Raw genomic sequence first — 17,792 nt, forward strand, 5'->3', positions numbered from 1 at the left:
GACGCTGAGCGCTCATCAATTGGACTCAACTGTGGACAAAATCGTAAAATCACTCGGGCGTGCCTGGTTCTCCGGAAATTACCGAACTACGATGCCGAGTGGAATCCGTGACGACGCTCGTCGGTAACTGTTCGCCCTTGAACTGTCAATCGGGCCGCACCGAAGTTTTCCGAAAAGTGCCGAACTATGAGGCCGAACGTCAGCCGAAACGAAGCTTGTCGGGAGTACTTTGGACAAGATGGCGGACGAGGATATTACGCTTGATGGACAGCCTTTACAATCCCTCCGAGTCGCGGATTTGAAAGCCGCGCTGGAGAAGAGAAACCTGTCCAAGAGCGGGGCGAAGAACAAACTCATCCAGCGACTGAAGGGGGTGAGTTTAGTGACTGTTTTTGTTTTTTTTGGGGGGGGGCGCCTAGTGTTGAGTGTAGACAAGTTTTCTAGCAGGAGGAAGAGACAGGCGGAGGAGGCAAAGGGGGGCCGTAGGGTCTTGACGGTGAATGTCGGCTCGGAAGCGGGAAGAGGCTAGCAAGTCGCGGCGGTACCAAACAGTACACGTTAACATTTGCAACGGTCAACTGTAATGGTGGACGTCGCCCGGGCGGCTAAGCTAACAGCGAGCCTCGCTTCGCGACTGAATTGGCAACGAGTTGTGGGGCACCGTGTTGCACAGTTGGAGTGTGCACCTGTCAATTGGAGGCCTGACCGGGAGGAAGCAACCCAACAACCGCTCTCCCTGGACTCCCGCCATAAAGAAAATACAAAAAGAAAGAAACGAAATCAATAACCACTCGTGTCGTGTGGGCCCGCGTTGTCATGTTTGTTGTCATCTCTGCCACAAAAGCCCGCGGCCGTATCAAGGCCGTCGAGCTCGGTTGACATGTGGACTCGAATTACCGCCACCTTACCGCGCACGACGGACACTTTCTTCGGTACACAGCTCATGACGTGGGCTCCTCGGTTTACGATGCAGCTCCGTTCCTGCGGTGACGATTTACCCGAATTTGGACAATAATCGGACTTCGCTGTCTGTCACGAGTTTACGATAACTGATCATGAAAGTCACGATTACAGTAAACACTGGTTTGAAAAAACATTCCGAGGCCATCCAAAAAAACCCAGCTTTAAGTACGACAGTAGCTGAGCGCAACATTATAAGGTTACTGTTATTGAATGGCTAACCTATGCTAGCTCCGGAGTAAAACCACACTTGCATTAAAACTTGGAATGAAACACTTGCCATGCTATGCCATGGATATTAGTCAACAAATTAAAAAAACAGCAAGTAAAGCAGTAATCGAGTGCGCCTTCTTGTGCTCCATGACGACTTGTTTTTTTTATCACTAACATATTTTTATGGAAAACGCTTCTAAGTCGTAATTCTAACACAAGGAAATTCTAAAAGAGTTCAAACGGCAGTAAGCAAGCAAATACAAAACTGTTTTCCACTAACGAATGCTAAATTATAATTACATAAAATATTTGTTGAAAAAAAACCTCAAGTATAACTTCATTACAAAGCAATCACATTAAAAACAATAAGTACTCGGCACGCCTGCTTCCTTTTTTTGGTAGCTGTGCCGCAATTACTAACCTATGTAAACACTGTGGTAAAGTCATAATTACCACAAATATTACAACTCATCTAAGCCAGTAAAAGTTAAATGAAAAAATTATTCCATATTTGTCTGAATGCATTTTGCTGTTCCGCGCAGGCACTGATGCTGGAGAACTTGCAAAAGTCATCCACCTCTCACAGCGGACTGCAGCCAAACTCTCAGGTAGTGCCCATTTAACTCTCTCGGCTCCTTTTTAAAAGCATCCTATTGACAACTCTTTGGTGTTGGAATTGCACACGGCAGAAATATTCTTTATTTTTGTTGCAGATCAGTGAGGAGATGAGCCAGAATAGCTTCATCCAACAGTATCTGGCCAAGCAGCAGGAACTCCTCCGTCATAGACTGGAGAGAGAAGCCCAGCTTCATGAGGAGGCTGACGGTATAACAAGTTATTAAAAACTCTCCCAATCATCGAGTATATATGCAACTTGTGCCATTATTTTCAATCGGAAGCTGTAAAAGAGACTCAAGACATAACAGGAACAGTCCTGAAATACAAATACAATACAATAAAATACAAATTGACTTTTTTTTTAAAAGCAAATCATTTCAGTTGTATTCTACGGATAATTTTGGACATTGGCGGATGGTTATTCACAAAGCGGAAACCGCCGCTGCTATGAGCAATAACTCTTTCTTTCCTTTCCTCTCCTCTCCGCTTGACAGAAAGCCCAGCAATGCCAGAAGAGGATGAAGACCAGTCGGACAATGACACCTCATCCTGTGTCTCTGAGAAGGTCAGTCACTGTCCCACGTGTTGACTGGTACAGTGGTTTGCAAACTCTTTAAACCAAGTACCACTTAAAAAGAATAGATAGTTTGCTTTCCCAGTATGAGACAGAGCATTTTATTTATTCCCAGAAATGAAAATATTGCAATTCATTGAAGTCTAATGTACAGTTTGAACATCCACACTGTCTTTGAATATAGGAACGTAAAAACAGTACTTAAGTAATGATTGAGTAAAAATATATTGCCGGTGTACGTCAAAAATATGTCTAAATAAATGTAATGGATGCAATCGTATTGCACTTAGAGATAAATACAACTGAACTTAACTTTGAAAATGAACACCGTTTCTTTTTGCGGTCTCACTAGTGCAAATTTTTCAGGCGTGCGCATGTGACAGATTTTTCACTTCATCGCAATTGCAAACCTATTAAGTCTTCAATTAATCAAAAATCAATGTTGTTTGTGTGTATGGTGTGAAACCATTTTTCACAAAGTTGCGTGACTGTATTTTAATTGTTTTTCTTTTACTGAGAATGATGACTTGATGATGTAATAACCTCATATTTTTCCACCACCCTTTTGAGAATCACTCAGCCAGTTAAGTCTTACAGTCTGAATGTCAGTTTGACATGTGACTTTTTTGCACAGCCGAATCCCGGTTTGGCAGAGAGGGCGGGATGTCTGAGGGGTGAAGGGGTGTCACATAGGCCAGATGGCACCCCCGGTCACCAGGAGGCTCCGGAAGCTCCCGGAGCCAGGATGCAGAGGGCCACCTTTCCTCAAGGACACAAGGAGCCACCGGCCCCCTCTCCTCCCCGCGCCGTAGCCTCCCTGTCCGTGCGCGTTCTGGGCCAGCCGGACCGCCAGGGACTGCCCCCGGCCTTGTCCAGAGGCCAAGAGAAAGAGGGCGTCGCGCCGAGCGAAAGCGTATCGGCCCACTCCGTCCTCCACCTCAGCCGATCGGCCGGCGTATCTGCCACGGTCCAGCAGGACAGTGACGAGGACGATGACGACGACGACAATAGCGGGGATGACGAGGATTGGGGGCCGGGGGCCGTCGGAGCGCGAAAAGGCAACCAGGCCCCCCCGCGGCCTCCGCAGATGCCCGCCAGTTCTGTGAGGTCCAAACGTAAGCTTCAGCCTCCACAGCACATCCCACCACCGCAGCCGCACCAGAATCTGATGCAACTGCGCCACCCGACGCCACCTCCCTCACCGCCGCCTGACCTGTTTCCCCTACCGGACACTCCCAAGCAGAGTCCACCAGACACTGACGATAAGGAGGGCGAATGCTCCGGAGCGCCACCCGGCATCCCGCCTCACACCTCGCAGGGGCGAGATTCAGACTCGAGATCCCGCTCCAGCAGTCCCGAGCCCCCTGTGAAGCGCAGACCTGGCCCGCTCTCTCTGCTGGTGCACAAGATGGAGTCGGAGGAGGCACAGACCGGCGCGGGCACCAGCAAGTCTTCCGAGGGGAGCGAGAAGAAGGAAAATGAGATGAGCGACCGAAAAGCGGAAGACCGAAAAGCGGAAGACACGAAAGCGCGAGCTGAAGAAGAGCTCCGGGAGAAAAAACAGACAGCTGGTAAGAAGAGCACGGCAGGGGATCGGGACTCGGGCTCCTCGTCAGATGCGGACTCGCAGTCCGACTCCTCGTCAAAATCGTCATCCTCATCGTCTGTCAGGGTTCAGTCGCGCCGTGTGAGGAAGCCGAAGGTCAGTGATCAAGCTAAAAGAGTTGTGTTTCACCAACGTAAGCAAAATGAACAAAGATACATTATTTGTAGGCAAGAAAATAGTCGTTTGTGGACCAATTGGATCACATTATAGTGGTCTGGTATCACTGTGATAGAGCACTAATGAAGATCTGAGAACTTTAACCGCGTTGTATTTGAACGCGAAAGCACCCTTATTTCCATTTCAATGTGTGTGTTTGTGCGTGTGTGTGTCCCCCATCATCTCACAGGGAGCTGCGCTAGGCCAAGACGCAGATAATGAGACAAAGGAGACGGGGACAGAGAAAGGACACCCCCTGAAAAGGTTTGCAGTGACACTCAAGTAGAATTAGCCGACACCACTAGAATTGCCGCTAATTAATTGCATCCATCTGCTGCCATCTTTGGCCTTGTCTACAGTAGGGATGTGAATCTCAGCACTGAGGACGATTCGATACACATCTCGATGCACTACCAGCGATGCGATACTTAAACGATACATGGAATTTTCTGGCGACACGATGCGATACGTTTCACCGTCTTCACAATGTGATACGACACGATACACATTTAGTTCAAATCAATGCGATCCGATACGATACAGTGCAATTTGTTGTGATATTGCGCCATTAAACATGATGCAAATACGCAAAGAAAAAAGTTCAGTATGGTATTGCAAAAAGTAGACCACTTTATTCCTTATAAACAGTAGAACGTGTAAAACAACTTATTTAAGCCCTTTCACAATTGGGTTTTGTGCAAAGAAAATGTAAACAATTTGGCACCTGAGACTCACAGCTGTTGCTGTAGTGTAAACACAAACAGACTACTCACTGAGTGTCTTGTATGAAATATCCATCTCCATAGGACAGAAAAAAAAAATACAATTGAAACAATGTGGCAGTCACAGCCTCAAAGCTGCTGTGTGTATTGTAGCGTACACAGACCACTCTCACTGAGTGTCAAAATGAAATGTCCAAAAGAGTCATCTATATATAGTTTTTCCTTGCGCGGTCACAGTGAGCTGCAAGGGGACCCCCAAAATAAGAGGCGATTTTTTTCTGATCCTGACCTGGTTTGCCAAGAGTTTCTCCGGTGTCCAACGAGGAACTGGACGGGGAGGGGGCGGGAAACTTGTCGGTGATGTGGTGCCATCGTTTTGGTCTGCATATTTGTGGTGCTGCCGTTGTATGGCTTCGTAGTGCGACATTCTTTGCAAATTACGGAGCTTTCATCAATCTTTCCGTCTTTCTTTTTGAAGCCGTAGTATTTCCAAACATAAGATCTGAATGTTGCGGAAGCATTAAATACAGTAGTTTCCTCGCTGCTGCGTGCGCGAACTTCCATAGTGTTTCGCTAGTTGTGTACTGGACTGTATGTGACGCACAGCTACCGTCCGTATTCAACACAAAACGTAAAACAATGATGGTGCATTCATTGCGCCTAGGAAAGGGCAGATATGTGACGTTTAACATGAATAAAACGGCGCTTGAATCGGATTTTACCGATACCCATCAATGCATCGTGATGAATCGCGATTTCACCCGTCAATCGCGTCGTACCCAGTGAATGAGCCGATGCACTCGCATCGCGCACGTGCGCATCGATGTATCGATTTTATATCGATTATTTTCCACACCCTTAGTCTACAGGTAACCAGGCTTTTTTTCCGCAGATCCGGAAATATCCACTTTGGCCAGTGTTTTCGGAAACATTAATTTTTAATGGAAAAAAAAATAATTGGGGCTATGTGGATGACGGAGCAAACCGCAGAAAAACACCTGTAGTTTTCAAAATACCTGGCTACTTGGAGTAGCCAGGTATTGATCAGTCAACAGTAAACGCTTGTGCTCAAGGGCACACAGGCACTTATATAGATAGTGAGAGATGCGTGTGTCTGTTCGTGTGTGTGAATGTATATGCATTTAAATGTGTGTGTGTGTGTGTGTGTGTCGATAGATAGATGCATCTCTCTCTATAGAGATATATATATAAAAAATATCAAAAGTGTTTGTGTAAATTATATATATACAGTGTATATATATATAGAGGGAGAGAGGGATGTATATATACTTTTGATATTTCTAATTAACCAATTTTTTTCATAAGATCAAAATGTCAACACTTTAACGTGACTTACTTTAGGTTGATTTTGATCATAAAATCTTTTTGCTTATATTTGTATTTTGAATTCTGGGATGAGCAATACATTAGAACAATACATTTTTTATTAGATCAATTAATTAAGAAAAACAATAGAATGAAATAAGTACATGCGTTAAGTGTTATAGGACATTTGATAATGTAAATGCTCAATAGGTCAGATTACAGAACAGAGTCCTTCTTTGCCCACACCGGTATGTGCGGAACGACATGGCTCAGTAGTCGAGTGGTTGTCTCTCAACTGAAGCTAGCGATTCGATCCCGTGGGTGTTGACGCCACGTCGAAGTGTCCTTGAGCAAGCTATCGAACCCGTGGTTGCTTCTGATGCTGCGTCATCAGTACATGAATGAGGAAACAGAGTAGCACTTTATAATTACAGAAAATATTTTAGTTTGAAGCACTTTGTGTACCTAAAGTAGAAAAGTGCTATACAAGTGAATGCCAATTTACCATGTAAAGAACATGACCCAGTGGTCAACTGAAACAAAAAGCATGGTAAGAACGAGTCATGTTTGCTGCCTGTGATTTTTATTCCTAACAGGAAAATCTTTAGTTGACTGTAATGTTGACGGCAGCATATTGAGCGCAACAAAATAATTATTATTTTTTGATTAACTGCAGTGGGGTGTATATTTTTCATGTTGCCATAGGGGCTTAAAAATGTGGTGTTGTAAATGTGTTTTTTTTTGGGGGGGGGGCGGGCACACGGGACAACGGGGTACACGTGGTTACTCTGGCGGGTACGTCTGCATCACAATCCGGAGGTTCTGAGTGTCGTCTCCAGAATTCATTCCTGTGCGGAGTTTGCATCCTTGCCACGAGAGTTCTAGCAAACTAGTATAGGCGAATAGATTAGAAAATGGACGGACGGATGTTGTTTTGGGTGCCTGAATAAAAGTATTCGATTAATTACTTTTTTACTGTCCATTACACACATTCAGGACCATTTGTGAAACAAAAGCCTTCAACCGAAAGCTGAAGTAATCCAACGTCATGACGTCGCTGAATTTGATCACTTGTTGTATTTTCGGTCAGGCATGTCTCAGGTCGCCCTATCAATGTATTGGCTGCAGCCTTTTTTCCCTAATGGGTCCTCGTCCTTCTCCTGTTTCATCTCTGTGTGATTTCCACTCGTAGCTAACGGCGCCACCCGGCCTTTAATTGATTACAAGGCGTTTTAGTAATATCGTCGTATGTTTCTATCACGGGTTGAGAGTCGTTAATCTAACTCTTTATTTTTGCGGCTGAGATAAGAATAGAATAGGCATTTAGTGTTTTTTTCCTTTTTTTTCTTTTTACTTGGCGCCGCTTTCGCTAGCCAACATGGCTGGGATGTCCACATTGCATCTTTGAACGCGTCGCAGTAATTTCAGGTGCTTTGACCAAAGCACGTCCGACGGGAGTCAATTTTTAAAACCCTCCGCGCACCTGAACGATCGCTTCGCGCGAGTCTGGTTCGTTTGTGTCACGTCCCTTCCTCGAGACCGACGAGAATGGTATCCGAGGCAAACAAAAACGGGTACGAATGGGAGGGAGACAGGGCGACGCTGGTGCTGCATTGGGAAGATGTGGGAATGGCGATGGGTGTCTTGTGGCGTGAGGAAGTGGCCACTTTTTACTTGCAATTTCAAATCATTCGACTGAATTAGCTCACCGTCAAGGGGATATCATTAGAAGATGAGGTTGAATGTGGCCCACCACACACACATCCTAGATGTTACTTGCTTAGTACAGTGTAGTATTGTAAAACCATTCATTTGTTCTTGGTGATTATGTGACATTTTAGTACAATTGTTGTTTAGCTAACCCTTGGCCCCGGTGAGGTCAGCCACTACTGACTGTAAATGTCCCTACTGAAGAGACCCCCAATAGACCCATATGACCTATTTCTTCTGGCAGAGAGATGTCAGAGACCAGCGAGGCAGCCGTGTCGGAGGGGGAGCCCCGCTCAGAGAGCAGCGAGGCCCGGCAGCCAGCGCCGAATGGGGAGCCCATCGATGGCGAGGGTCACCTGGAGGAGGTAAGTCTGGCCGAGAAGGCTGAGCGTTTGGCCGTCTCCTGCTAAAACCTCGCATCCTCATTCATGATCAAGCATGGCTAGCTGATACGAGGCTCACTTGAAACCAACACAACCTGGAGAAAAACCCAAATACAGTGGTACCTTGATTTACGAGGGACTTGGCGATGTGCATCTTTTGATTAAAAAAAAAGTACAACTTCGCTGGTGTAACACGATGCATAAGCCCTTAAACAGGCTAACAAAACTAGCATTGCGGTTATAATGTTATAACTCTTTGGGGAACTGATATTTCAAGACAAACAGTGTAACAACATAGGTAGAACACTAGACAATGGAACAATTCTCACTAGCATAATCGTTATCCATTGGTTAAAAAATAAAGCACGCTACTGCAGCTCATGTGACAGTCTCTCTGTACTAGGGATAAAACGGTAATGGCAATATTGCGATATGAAAAATCCCAAAACATCATCATCGTCATTTCACGTTAATAAAAGTAGCAAATCTGTGAAATAGGCCAGGTTATTTCCCATTTGTAAAGTTCCAGTATTTTCTGGTGGTTAATTTATGAGTGCAGTTTAATTTGAATAAGGCTGCTTTTGATCACGGCGGCAGGGTGAGCAACTGGTTAGCACCTCCGCCTCATGTTGCAGGATTCATGGGTTTAATTCCGGGCTCCAGCCTTCCTGTGTGGAGTTTGCATGTTCTCCCCGTGCCTTTGGTGGTTTTCTCTGGGGACTCTGGTTTCCTCCCACATTCCTAAAACATGCATGGCAGGTTCCTGGAGCACTCAAAATTGTCCCTAGGTGTGATTGTGAGTGTGAATTGGCGTTTGTCTATGTGTGCCCTGCGGTTGGCTGGCAACCAGTTCATGGTGTACGGTGCCTACTGCCCAAAATCATCTTGGATAGGCCTCAGCATACCCGTGACAAAACCGTTCAGAAAATGGATGGATGTTTTGGCCACCTTCCGTTCAAAAAACATGTTTATCGCCAGATGAAGGGCAAATTGACTGGCTTCGCCATGTGTATGCATAAGCAAGTCAGTGCCTCAAAATTGTTACCAGCCCAACACAGCATTGTGGCACTTTGCGCTGATGATCCAAAAGGAGCATGTGACAATGAAATGACTGGCCAATCCTGTTTCCTTGTCACTGCCGTTACATACAAAAACACAATATTGTGCTTCAATGAATATTAATCTATTTTTTATCATGCATTTTTATTCAGTATGGTGGACTTTACCCCCCGCCAACTTCCCTATAATATTGTGATAACTATCGTATTGTGAGGTTCATATGATGCTAATTATCGTAATGTGACGTTTGGATTATTATTACATTCCTAACGTGTACGGTAGGTTAATTGAGAATTGGGTCCTCAGAATTTGTCGTAGGTGTGAATGTGAGTGTGACTGCTTGCTGGTCTAGAATGTTGCCTGTGATTGGCTGGCCTTGCCGCCCGGACACAGCCGGGATCGGCTCCAGCACGCCAGCGACCCGAGTGAGGACAAGCGGTTTGGATAATGGAGGGATGTGTTTTATTGCACTTCCCCTGGTCGCTAAGGCATGCATGTCAAGGAGCTGCACAATAAATGATTCATGATGCGCACACTCTTTATGTTGTTTTCAATTGTTGTTCTGTTATTGTAATGTTTTTTTTATTTTTAAATTTATGAAAAATGTGTACTGTGCTCGGATGTTTTTTATTTTTTTGGGGGGGTGGGCTGTGTGAGTGGAACAAATGAAACTCAACTCAAGGCACCACTGTATTAATTGGGTCATTCTTAACCAGTGTTTAGCTGTGGCAATTCGTTGCATTTTAACCCAACTAATTACCCAGAACGCACCTCATCGGCCCTTGAGTGCAGGCGCCGGGTGGTTGAACGTCCAAATCACACTGTCCAAACTGCATGTCCCACATTGAAGGGCGCGTTTGTCCCGTAGCATTTTACTCTCACTATTTGCTCAATGTTGCACTTGAAGCGTGCATATGAGGAGGTAATTTGGTCGAGTTTTTAGTCTCAGGGATTTTTTTTCCCCCCCAACCGTCTAGTGAGTGCTGGGGTGTGTAGTGATGCATCATGGCTTCTTTCTTGCCTCTTTTCTTCCTCTCTCTAGCCTTTTGTATCCCCTCATAAACGATTCTCTCTGAAATATATTTATGGTGTGATTGTTGTCTTAAAACCACATTGATTGCTTTGTTATGAAGGTGCCCATGTCTCTTCCATTGCCCCTAATGGTACAAGCTGCGTACTACTACTACCACCACCACCACCTCCACCAACAACACCTCCTCCACTCCTCCTACTCCTCCTTCAACTCCTGTCCCGATATGTCTGAGTGCGTCGCTGCTGGCCCAGTTAGGCCCAGAGTCTGCGAGCCCTTGTGGCCCTGAGTAAAGTCTGAGGCGCCAGCAGGAACTGCTGGAGCACACGTCAGAGCCGCAGCAGCGATGGTAACGGCAGACCCCGGTTGTCACGGTCACCTTGCCTCGAGAGTTGGAAGCCGAGCTGCTCACTGAACTAAACTGGACTGTACTTTTGTGGCGCTGATTCGCGGCAGTGAGCATGGGCAAGGTGTACCATCCAGCCTCCCGACAACCGGGCGCACGCTCTTTTTGTGACACTGGACTGAATTTCCACCACGACTCCAATATGGACATATCTGCCGCTTTCACAATGGAAAGAAGGCTGGCACGACACCGTCGGACACACCTTAAAAGAAGCGCTTCTCCAAGGACTCCTTTGACAAACCGTCAGTGGACATTAAGCCATGGAAATGCCATTTGTGGCTGGACTTGCTGACTGGAGACGAGATGTTCCACATTGGGCTCCGATGCTGTGAAATTGCTTTTTTGGCCTCCGTGACGTCTTTCCGCCCACAACTTGGCACTTCTCCGAGTTCTCCAACATGCGCGGCTTCCTGGATTACAAATCTGAATGCCACAAATGCATCTGACTTTATACATTTTTCATACTTACATTTGTTGATTTAATTATATTTTTGAGAGCGCCACAAGGACTTTCCAAAGACTCACAATGGACTTGTGCTTTACCTGTGGAATCAAGGACATGAAAGCGAACCTTTCGCCCGGGCACCCTCCCACGGACACAATTGTGACTCTGAGCTGCCGCTTGATGAACAAATGCAGCAACCCCCCCCTTCAAAGACTAAAAGTCCACCCCAGTGATCAGTTCCTGCACACTCAAATCGAGGCATGGCCTCACTCCTCAGCCTTCCCTGATTGGATCCTTGTTGCCTAGATACAGTGCACAGGGTCGTGCGGTTGGGCCCTAGTCGAGCCAGTAAGGAATCAGGTGTCAAATGGTACCAGGCAATCACTTTTCACCATTTAATGTCTTAATTGCTTGAGGAGTTAACATTCCTCATTATAATTGACAGAAATTTTTTTATACTGCAGTTTTATTTTGATAGTCTTACTCAAGTGGTAGTGCTAAAAAAATTCTGCAGTCTATTGTTTAATGTGCAAGTCCTTGCAAAAAAAAAAAAAGTCTCCAGGGCTCAGTTTTCCGCCTCTGCTTCAAAGAACACATGCAAAATGAAGGGAATTTTTCACATGGAATGGCTTTTAATGAGCCCACCTTTTTCCCCCTAATTACTTCACGCACCGTTAAAGCTTTTACACTTAAAATGAAATTTGAGGAAAATGCGATGTGGACACACTCAACTAGTTAGTCGCATCTTTACCCTGAGTCTCACGTACACGCACACACACATATACACAAACACACAAAAGACATAAATGTAGTATGTCAGTGGATTATGTTTGCATCCTTGAGCAGAGGTAGAACACGGATGTCTCAGGACTCTCCTCAAACACTTTTTGACCCACCATAAAAAAAAAAACCCTCACCACATTTTCCTGTTTGACCTCTTGTTTGCCCATTTGGAGTTCCCATCTCACCCGCTGCACCCTTTGGGGTTTCTGTATGTTCTTTTTCTCTCTCTCCCTCTCATTCCAGAGCACCACTCCAAAGGCTTTTGCCGCTCGCAAGATCTCACTAACCAGTAGGTGGACCCGTTGGGTTCGAAATTCTGCCCTCCTCTTTTTCTCCGATTTGACCTTGACACCCCCTATCCCTCTTCCTGCGCAGGCAGCAAGACGCCGCCTGTCGATGCCGACGGAGGGGTGGGAGACGTCGACGCTGGAGCCGCGGCGGGGAGGAAGAGGCGTTGGGGCTCCAGCACGGCGGTCACTGCCAAGAAGCCGTCCATCAGCATCACAACTGACTCTCTCAAGGTGGGGGCTGGGGGATGAACAAACGTCTCCTTGAGGGATGAAACGGGCAAACTCATTCTTGGCCATGGTCATTTTCATCCGTTTCATTTTGTTTTCTCATAATGACCCGATCCTTTCCCTGTGTCTTTCCCCGCAGTCTTTAATTCCAGATATCAAAATGGCCCAGGAGGCCGTGGTGGACCTGCACCCAGAGGAGCTGCAGCTGTCCGGGGACGAGGACAACAAGGACAACGGCCAGGGAGACGAGGACGACGGTCTTAAGATCCGGCGCACGGTGACACAGGCAAGCGCGCCGTCTGAACGGCACCGTCGCTCTTTTGTCCGCCTGTCCGTCAATGTTTGCCCGCGTCCAGGTGGTCCCCGGGGACAGCCAGGAGAACGGGCGTGGTGACGAAGAGGAAGACGCCGAGACGGCGGAGAGCGAAATCCCGCTACCGCCCCCCGTAGAGCAACCCAAGCCAATTCCCCCCGAGAAGACGGCAGAGAAGCCCGACGGAGAACCGAAGAAAGGTGAGGCCTCGGAATTTCTGCCTTCCGATCTCCGAGCTTTCCAATCACGCGCCTCTCGTCCTTAGCTTCCACCGACGACGGTTTGGTGCGTCGCTCCATCAGTCAGCAGCGGTCCGGCGTGTCCATCACAATCGACGACCCCATCCGATTCACGCGGAAGCCCTCGCCGCCCCGCGGCAAACTTTCCAATATCGTCCACGTGACCAACCTGGTGGGTTTGGAGCGAAAGCTCGTGCACGGTATCTCGCCGTCACCCGGCCGGCCGGCCAAACTTGCCTCTGTCATTCATGAAAGTAATCATCTCATCTCAAGGCTCAAAATAAGAAGTTTCACATTGCTGTTGTTCTCAATTTTACGTAAATATCTTTTTCTTTTTCCCATTTTTTAAAAATCAATTTCAGTTCAGACTACCAGACAACCCAGTCAGAAATAAGTTTGAACTGAAATGTATTTAAGATAAGATATCCTTTATTTCTCCCACACTGGTGAAATTTACAGCCTCCAGCAGCAAGAATGTAGGTAGAAAGAAAAAAGAAGAAAAACAACAAACACCGTTCAATTAAGTGAAAACAAAATGGGAAGAAGAAATAAAGTAAAAGGACGAAAAGAAACTCAAACGGGGTTTTTGGAGGAAATTGCGCTCACTGAAAACATGTATTTTAATGAGACATAACTGATGGAGTTTTGTCTTATTACGCCACACCCCCACACTAAATGCATATTTTGTCTGCTCAAAGGTGCGGCCGTTCACCGTGGGCCAGCTCAAAGAGCTCCTGAAGCAGACCGGGAGCATGGTGGAAGACGGCTTCTGGATTGACAAGATCAAGTCACACTGCTACGTCACGGTGAGCCGCCGCCGCTGATTTGAATCGGTCGAGGTGACCTTTGTGGGCTCATGGTCCACTCTCTGCCCTTCCCAGTACACGACGACAGAGGAGGCGGCAGCCACCAGGGAAAGTCTTCACGGAGTCAAATGGCCCCAGAGCAATCCCAAAGTGCTCAGTGTGGACTTCTGTGAGCAGGATGAGGTAATGCTTACGCGCCTGCTGCTTTGTCAGCATGCTGTCGTAGTACCGAGACTGACGTGTAGGGTGTAGTAACATTCTTTTTTTTTTCCGAATTGGCTCCAGTTTTTGAGATATTCCGTGACTGTTTTTAAGTTATTCACTCCCAAATATGTTTTTAGCTGTCTTTTCAGACGCCAGCCATTTTCAGACCCTTTTCAGTCAATTTAAAACGAGGAGCTGGGATAAAATCTGTGGCGTCTGAAAAGAAAAAATATATATATAACAATCCAAATAATTGTTGACCGTTAAATCAGCAAAATGCTCCAATTTGGATCCCTCGCCATTTTTTTGTTGCTCTTCCCCGCACGCAGCTTGACTTTCACAAAGGTTTGTTGAAGCCAAACATCGCGGAGCCGCAAGTCCCGCAGCCGGCCCCGCCGCCCAGCCGACCGCCCCCGCTCATGCCCGAGCGAGACCGGGAACGGGACCGGGAGCGAGACAGGGAGCACGAGCGCGGCGCGCCCGCCGTGCGGGACCTGTGGGCTGAGCGGCAGCGGCAAATGGAGCGCCGCGAGCGGGCCCGCGGCGAGCGCGAGTGGGATCGCGACAAGATCCGGGAATTCGCCAGACCGGGCGCCGACAAGGGCGAGCGGCGCTCCAGGTCCCGCGACCGAGACAGAGAACGGGAACGGGAGCGGCGGCGACGGGAACGGCCAAAGAGCAAGGAGAGGAAGACCGAGAAGAAGGGTAGGTTTGACAACAAGTTGTTTTTTTGGGGTGGGGGGGGTCTCTCTCTATCTGTGTTTTTCCCGAGCTTTAACTTGCACCAACTTCCACAGAAATATTTTTTCTCACGGATAATGCCAAAATAAATGCTTCCTCTTGGGGACATAAATGCCTCTGGCCGAAACATGGAAATGAACACAGCCCGTGATAAATGAATGTTGAAAATGTTCAACATTGCAGAGTAAAAAGGAGCCAGCCGGCAAACTCCACGGACGGCCCTCCGCCTCTCTCACGCCCTTTTCTCGTGTCGCACTGCCCGGGTGAGGCAAGCCGACCTCTGCAAAATAATTGCAGCTGGGAAGCAGATTCCTCGGGTCAAAAGTTTCCAACGTGTCAATAAATCACTTAGTGCCCTTGCTTGTCTTTCGCAAACCAAAAACTCATTCCGCTCGCTGTCCGTCGACAAGGTTTTGGTTCATTGTCTCCTCCGTGTTCGCAGTCATGCCGTTCGTGGAAGGAGTGCACGTCAAAACAAAAAATTGTCCGGATCAAATGGATTGAAATTCGACCCATACATTCCGCAGACTCTGACCCGCAACGGGTCTTGTTATTCGACGTTGGAGTTTTACCCCTCGCAAAACACATTTCAACCTCTTAAAACACACTTTCTCAAGTTCATTCCAAATCGAGTCTAAAATGCAAAGTGCCCTGTGTAGTGAATACCGAAGGATTGGGGGAATGGAACCCAAATACGTTTCTCTTGCCTTCAGAAGCCATCAAAGGACTAAAGAACCAAACTAAAAGTGGTCCATCCGAGAATGCGTCAACTTTCAAGCAGCCGAGAGGATGAAACTTACACCTGGCTGTTGAAATCTTCGTTATTTTCCATGAATATTGACCCATTACTGCGATTCATACTGTGTACTCCCCCCCCCCCCCCCCCCCCAAAAAAAAAAGATTATGACGAGCTGCTGATGCGCAACAGGGGAAACGCAATGAGATGAAACGGATTGATCGCCGAGCCCTAACGCAAGCCTTTGCCAATGTCGTGCTTTTTTTTTTTTCTTCGCCATCAGAGAAGGCAGATGAGCCTCCCGCAAAGCTTCTCGACGACTTGTTCCTCAAGACCAAAGCAGCTCCTTGTATATACTGGCTTCCCCTCACTGAAGAACAGGTGGGTGTCCTCCTGCCTTTTTATTTTCAGACATGTTTTGGGTGTGAATTCCAAAAGGTGAGTTCAAATGACCCGTTTGCAGAAAGCGCGAGTCTCTGTCATTGTTTGTGCTGATGTGAGTCGAAGCCGAAGCAGTCACTGAGCTCATGCGAAGCTGCTTTGTTTTGGGGGGAGGAATTGAACTGCCCAATGGAACAAAAGCCATCTATGGAACATGGCTTCGTGACTGTGTACATGTTGGACGGATGGTGCGGATGCTCTGGGATCCTCACCCTCTGGCGGCATCCATCCAGAATTTCAACGCACAATAACATTTTCAAGATTTGATATTGATTCAGGATTTAATCTTTCTATTCATCTGGCAAGCTGCAGTCTGTTGACTTCAAATAATTGGCAGATGTTGGAATGTATATACTTGCTCGTTTAGCGATTACAAAATTGTAAATGTAAAATAATAGTTGGTAACTAAATTAATTACTTTTGGGGAGAAGTAATTTGTAACTAATTATTTTTTTTCAAGTACCCTGTGTGTGTGTGTGTATATACTTATCTGTTTTAAACATTTCACCACCAGGTGGTGCAGAAGGTGCTGGAACGCAGCGAGCGGCAAAAGGAGCGAGAGCGGCGGCTCAAGGAGCTGCAAGACGAGCAGGAAAAAGTTCGCGAGGAGCGGAAGAAGGAGCGGCTGAAGGCCCGGGAAAAAGAAGATCGGGACGGCGCGTCTGCGTCCAGCAAGGTAGCCGACGCCGACCGGGAAAAGGAGCGAAGCCGGAACAAAGATGGCGAGCGGAGGCGGGAAGGCGAGCGCCGGCCCGGGCGACCGCCACTTGGGCGGCGCTCTCGTAGTTGTAGCGACACCCGAGACAGGCGCCACTAAAGCACGCGGAAGAGGGCTCCCGTCGTGATGTGGCGTCCATTCGGAGGGGGCGGGCGGTCCGGTCCTCCTGAGGTTTGGGAGGCCCCTTTTTTTTTCTCCTTCAACTTCTGTGGTTCCACAGTTTATTCCTCCCCAAGCCCTATAATAAAGTCCAAAATAGATCCCCTCTCCATCCACACTCGTCTCTGAGCAGTTTTAGTGTTTTGACTCGCTTCAGCACTGAACTTTACAGACCTGTGATCATTCTTTCTTTTTTGCTTTTTCTTTTTACATTTGTCGGTCACGTTGAAACGGGGATGGAAGATGCGATCGTAATGCTTGTTTTATTTTAAGACATCAGAGGAATCTCTCTACACTAATTACAAAAAAGTAATTGGTGTGTCGAGCCTTGTGGCAAAATTTCTGGGTAGCGCGAAAATACGCTCGAGGGGCTCTTTTATAAGTAAACTTCCTTTGACTTCCCGATTGGAAAACATCCAACACTGTGTTCCGCTCGTTTATGTATAACTTCCACTTTAACTTGAACGGCAACATGGTTTTGATCTGTGGGGGAATCGGTGAGAGACTGGAAGAGTCACAGAAAGGCATAGAAGTGGACGTCCTTTCAATTTTTAATGCATCAAGCGTCTTTTGTGAATTTTATACTTCAGCTCCTTGTAGAACAGCCAAGTCGCGCACACTCGGCGCTGAAAATCGGGGCATAAAAAGTTAACTTGTTCAAGACCCGGCGCAGTCTGGGTTCACCCTGACATGTCAACTGAAAGTCACATATCCCGATGTCTCGGCAAGTAGTGCAGAGGAGATCCAAATGATTTAGCCTTCTAATCAATAGCTCTGACCAATGGCTCCATTTTTACCATTTTATCTTGTTTTAGTTGAAAAGTTGATTTTTGTTGCTGTTGAATGTATTGCAAGTCATGACATATAAGTTAATAAATTGAAGTGCTGACCGACTTCAGTTGGTAAAACCTTGGCGTCATGCACGC

The 17,792-nt window shown here is 46.9% G+C and overlaps 1 protein-coding gene across 3 annotated transcripts; it reads left to right on the forward strand.

Moving 5' to 3' along the window:
• Window positions 1–192: 192 nt before the first annotated feature.
• On the forward strand, window positions 193–17,774 carry acin1b (apoptotic chromatin condensation inducer 1b). 3 transcript variants are annotated; one of them, XM_052066149.1, is made up of 17 exons: window positions 193–373; window positions 1,716–1,781; window positions 1,887–1,998; window positions 2,286–2,356; window positions 3,000–4,067; window positions 4,318–4,391; window positions 8,130–8,250; window positions 12,235–12,280; window positions 12,367–12,512; window positions 12,649–12,795; window positions 12,866–13,022; window positions 13,088–13,233; window positions 13,760–13,867; window positions 13,943–14,050; window positions 14,401–14,776; window positions 15,832–15,929; window positions 16,504–17,774. In XM_052066149.1, exons 1-17 carry the CDS (start codon window positions 239–241, stop codon window positions 16,804–16,806), a joined length of 3,282 nt encoding a protein of 1,093 aa, XP_051922109.1. In that variant the 5' UTR covers window positions 193–238; the 3' UTR covers window positions 16,807–17,774. The 3 variants fall into 3 exon arrangements, with proteins under 3 accessions (XP_051922109.1, XP_051922118.1, XP_051922127.1); XM_052066158.1 differs by lacking the exons at window positions 193–373; window positions 1,716–1,781; window positions 1,887–1,998; ... (1 more) ...; window positions 3,000–4,067; window positions 4,318–4,391 and adding an exon at window positions 7,323–7,749; XM_052066167.1 differs by lacking the exons at window positions 193–373; window positions 1,716–1,781; window positions 1,887–1,998; ... (2 more) ...; window positions 4,318–4,391; window positions 8,130–8,250 and adding an exon at window positions 10,643–11,578.
• Window positions 17,775–17,792: the final 18 nt, after the last annotated feature.

This window comes from Hippocampus zosterae, chromosome 1 (genome assembly GCF_025434085.1).
Source record: "Hippocampus zosterae strain Florida chromosome 1, ASM2543408v3, whole genome shotgun sequence".
Taxonomy (NCBI): Eukaryota; Metazoa; Chordata; class Actinopteri; order Syngnathiformes; family Syngnathidae; genus Hippocampus; species Hippocampus zosterae.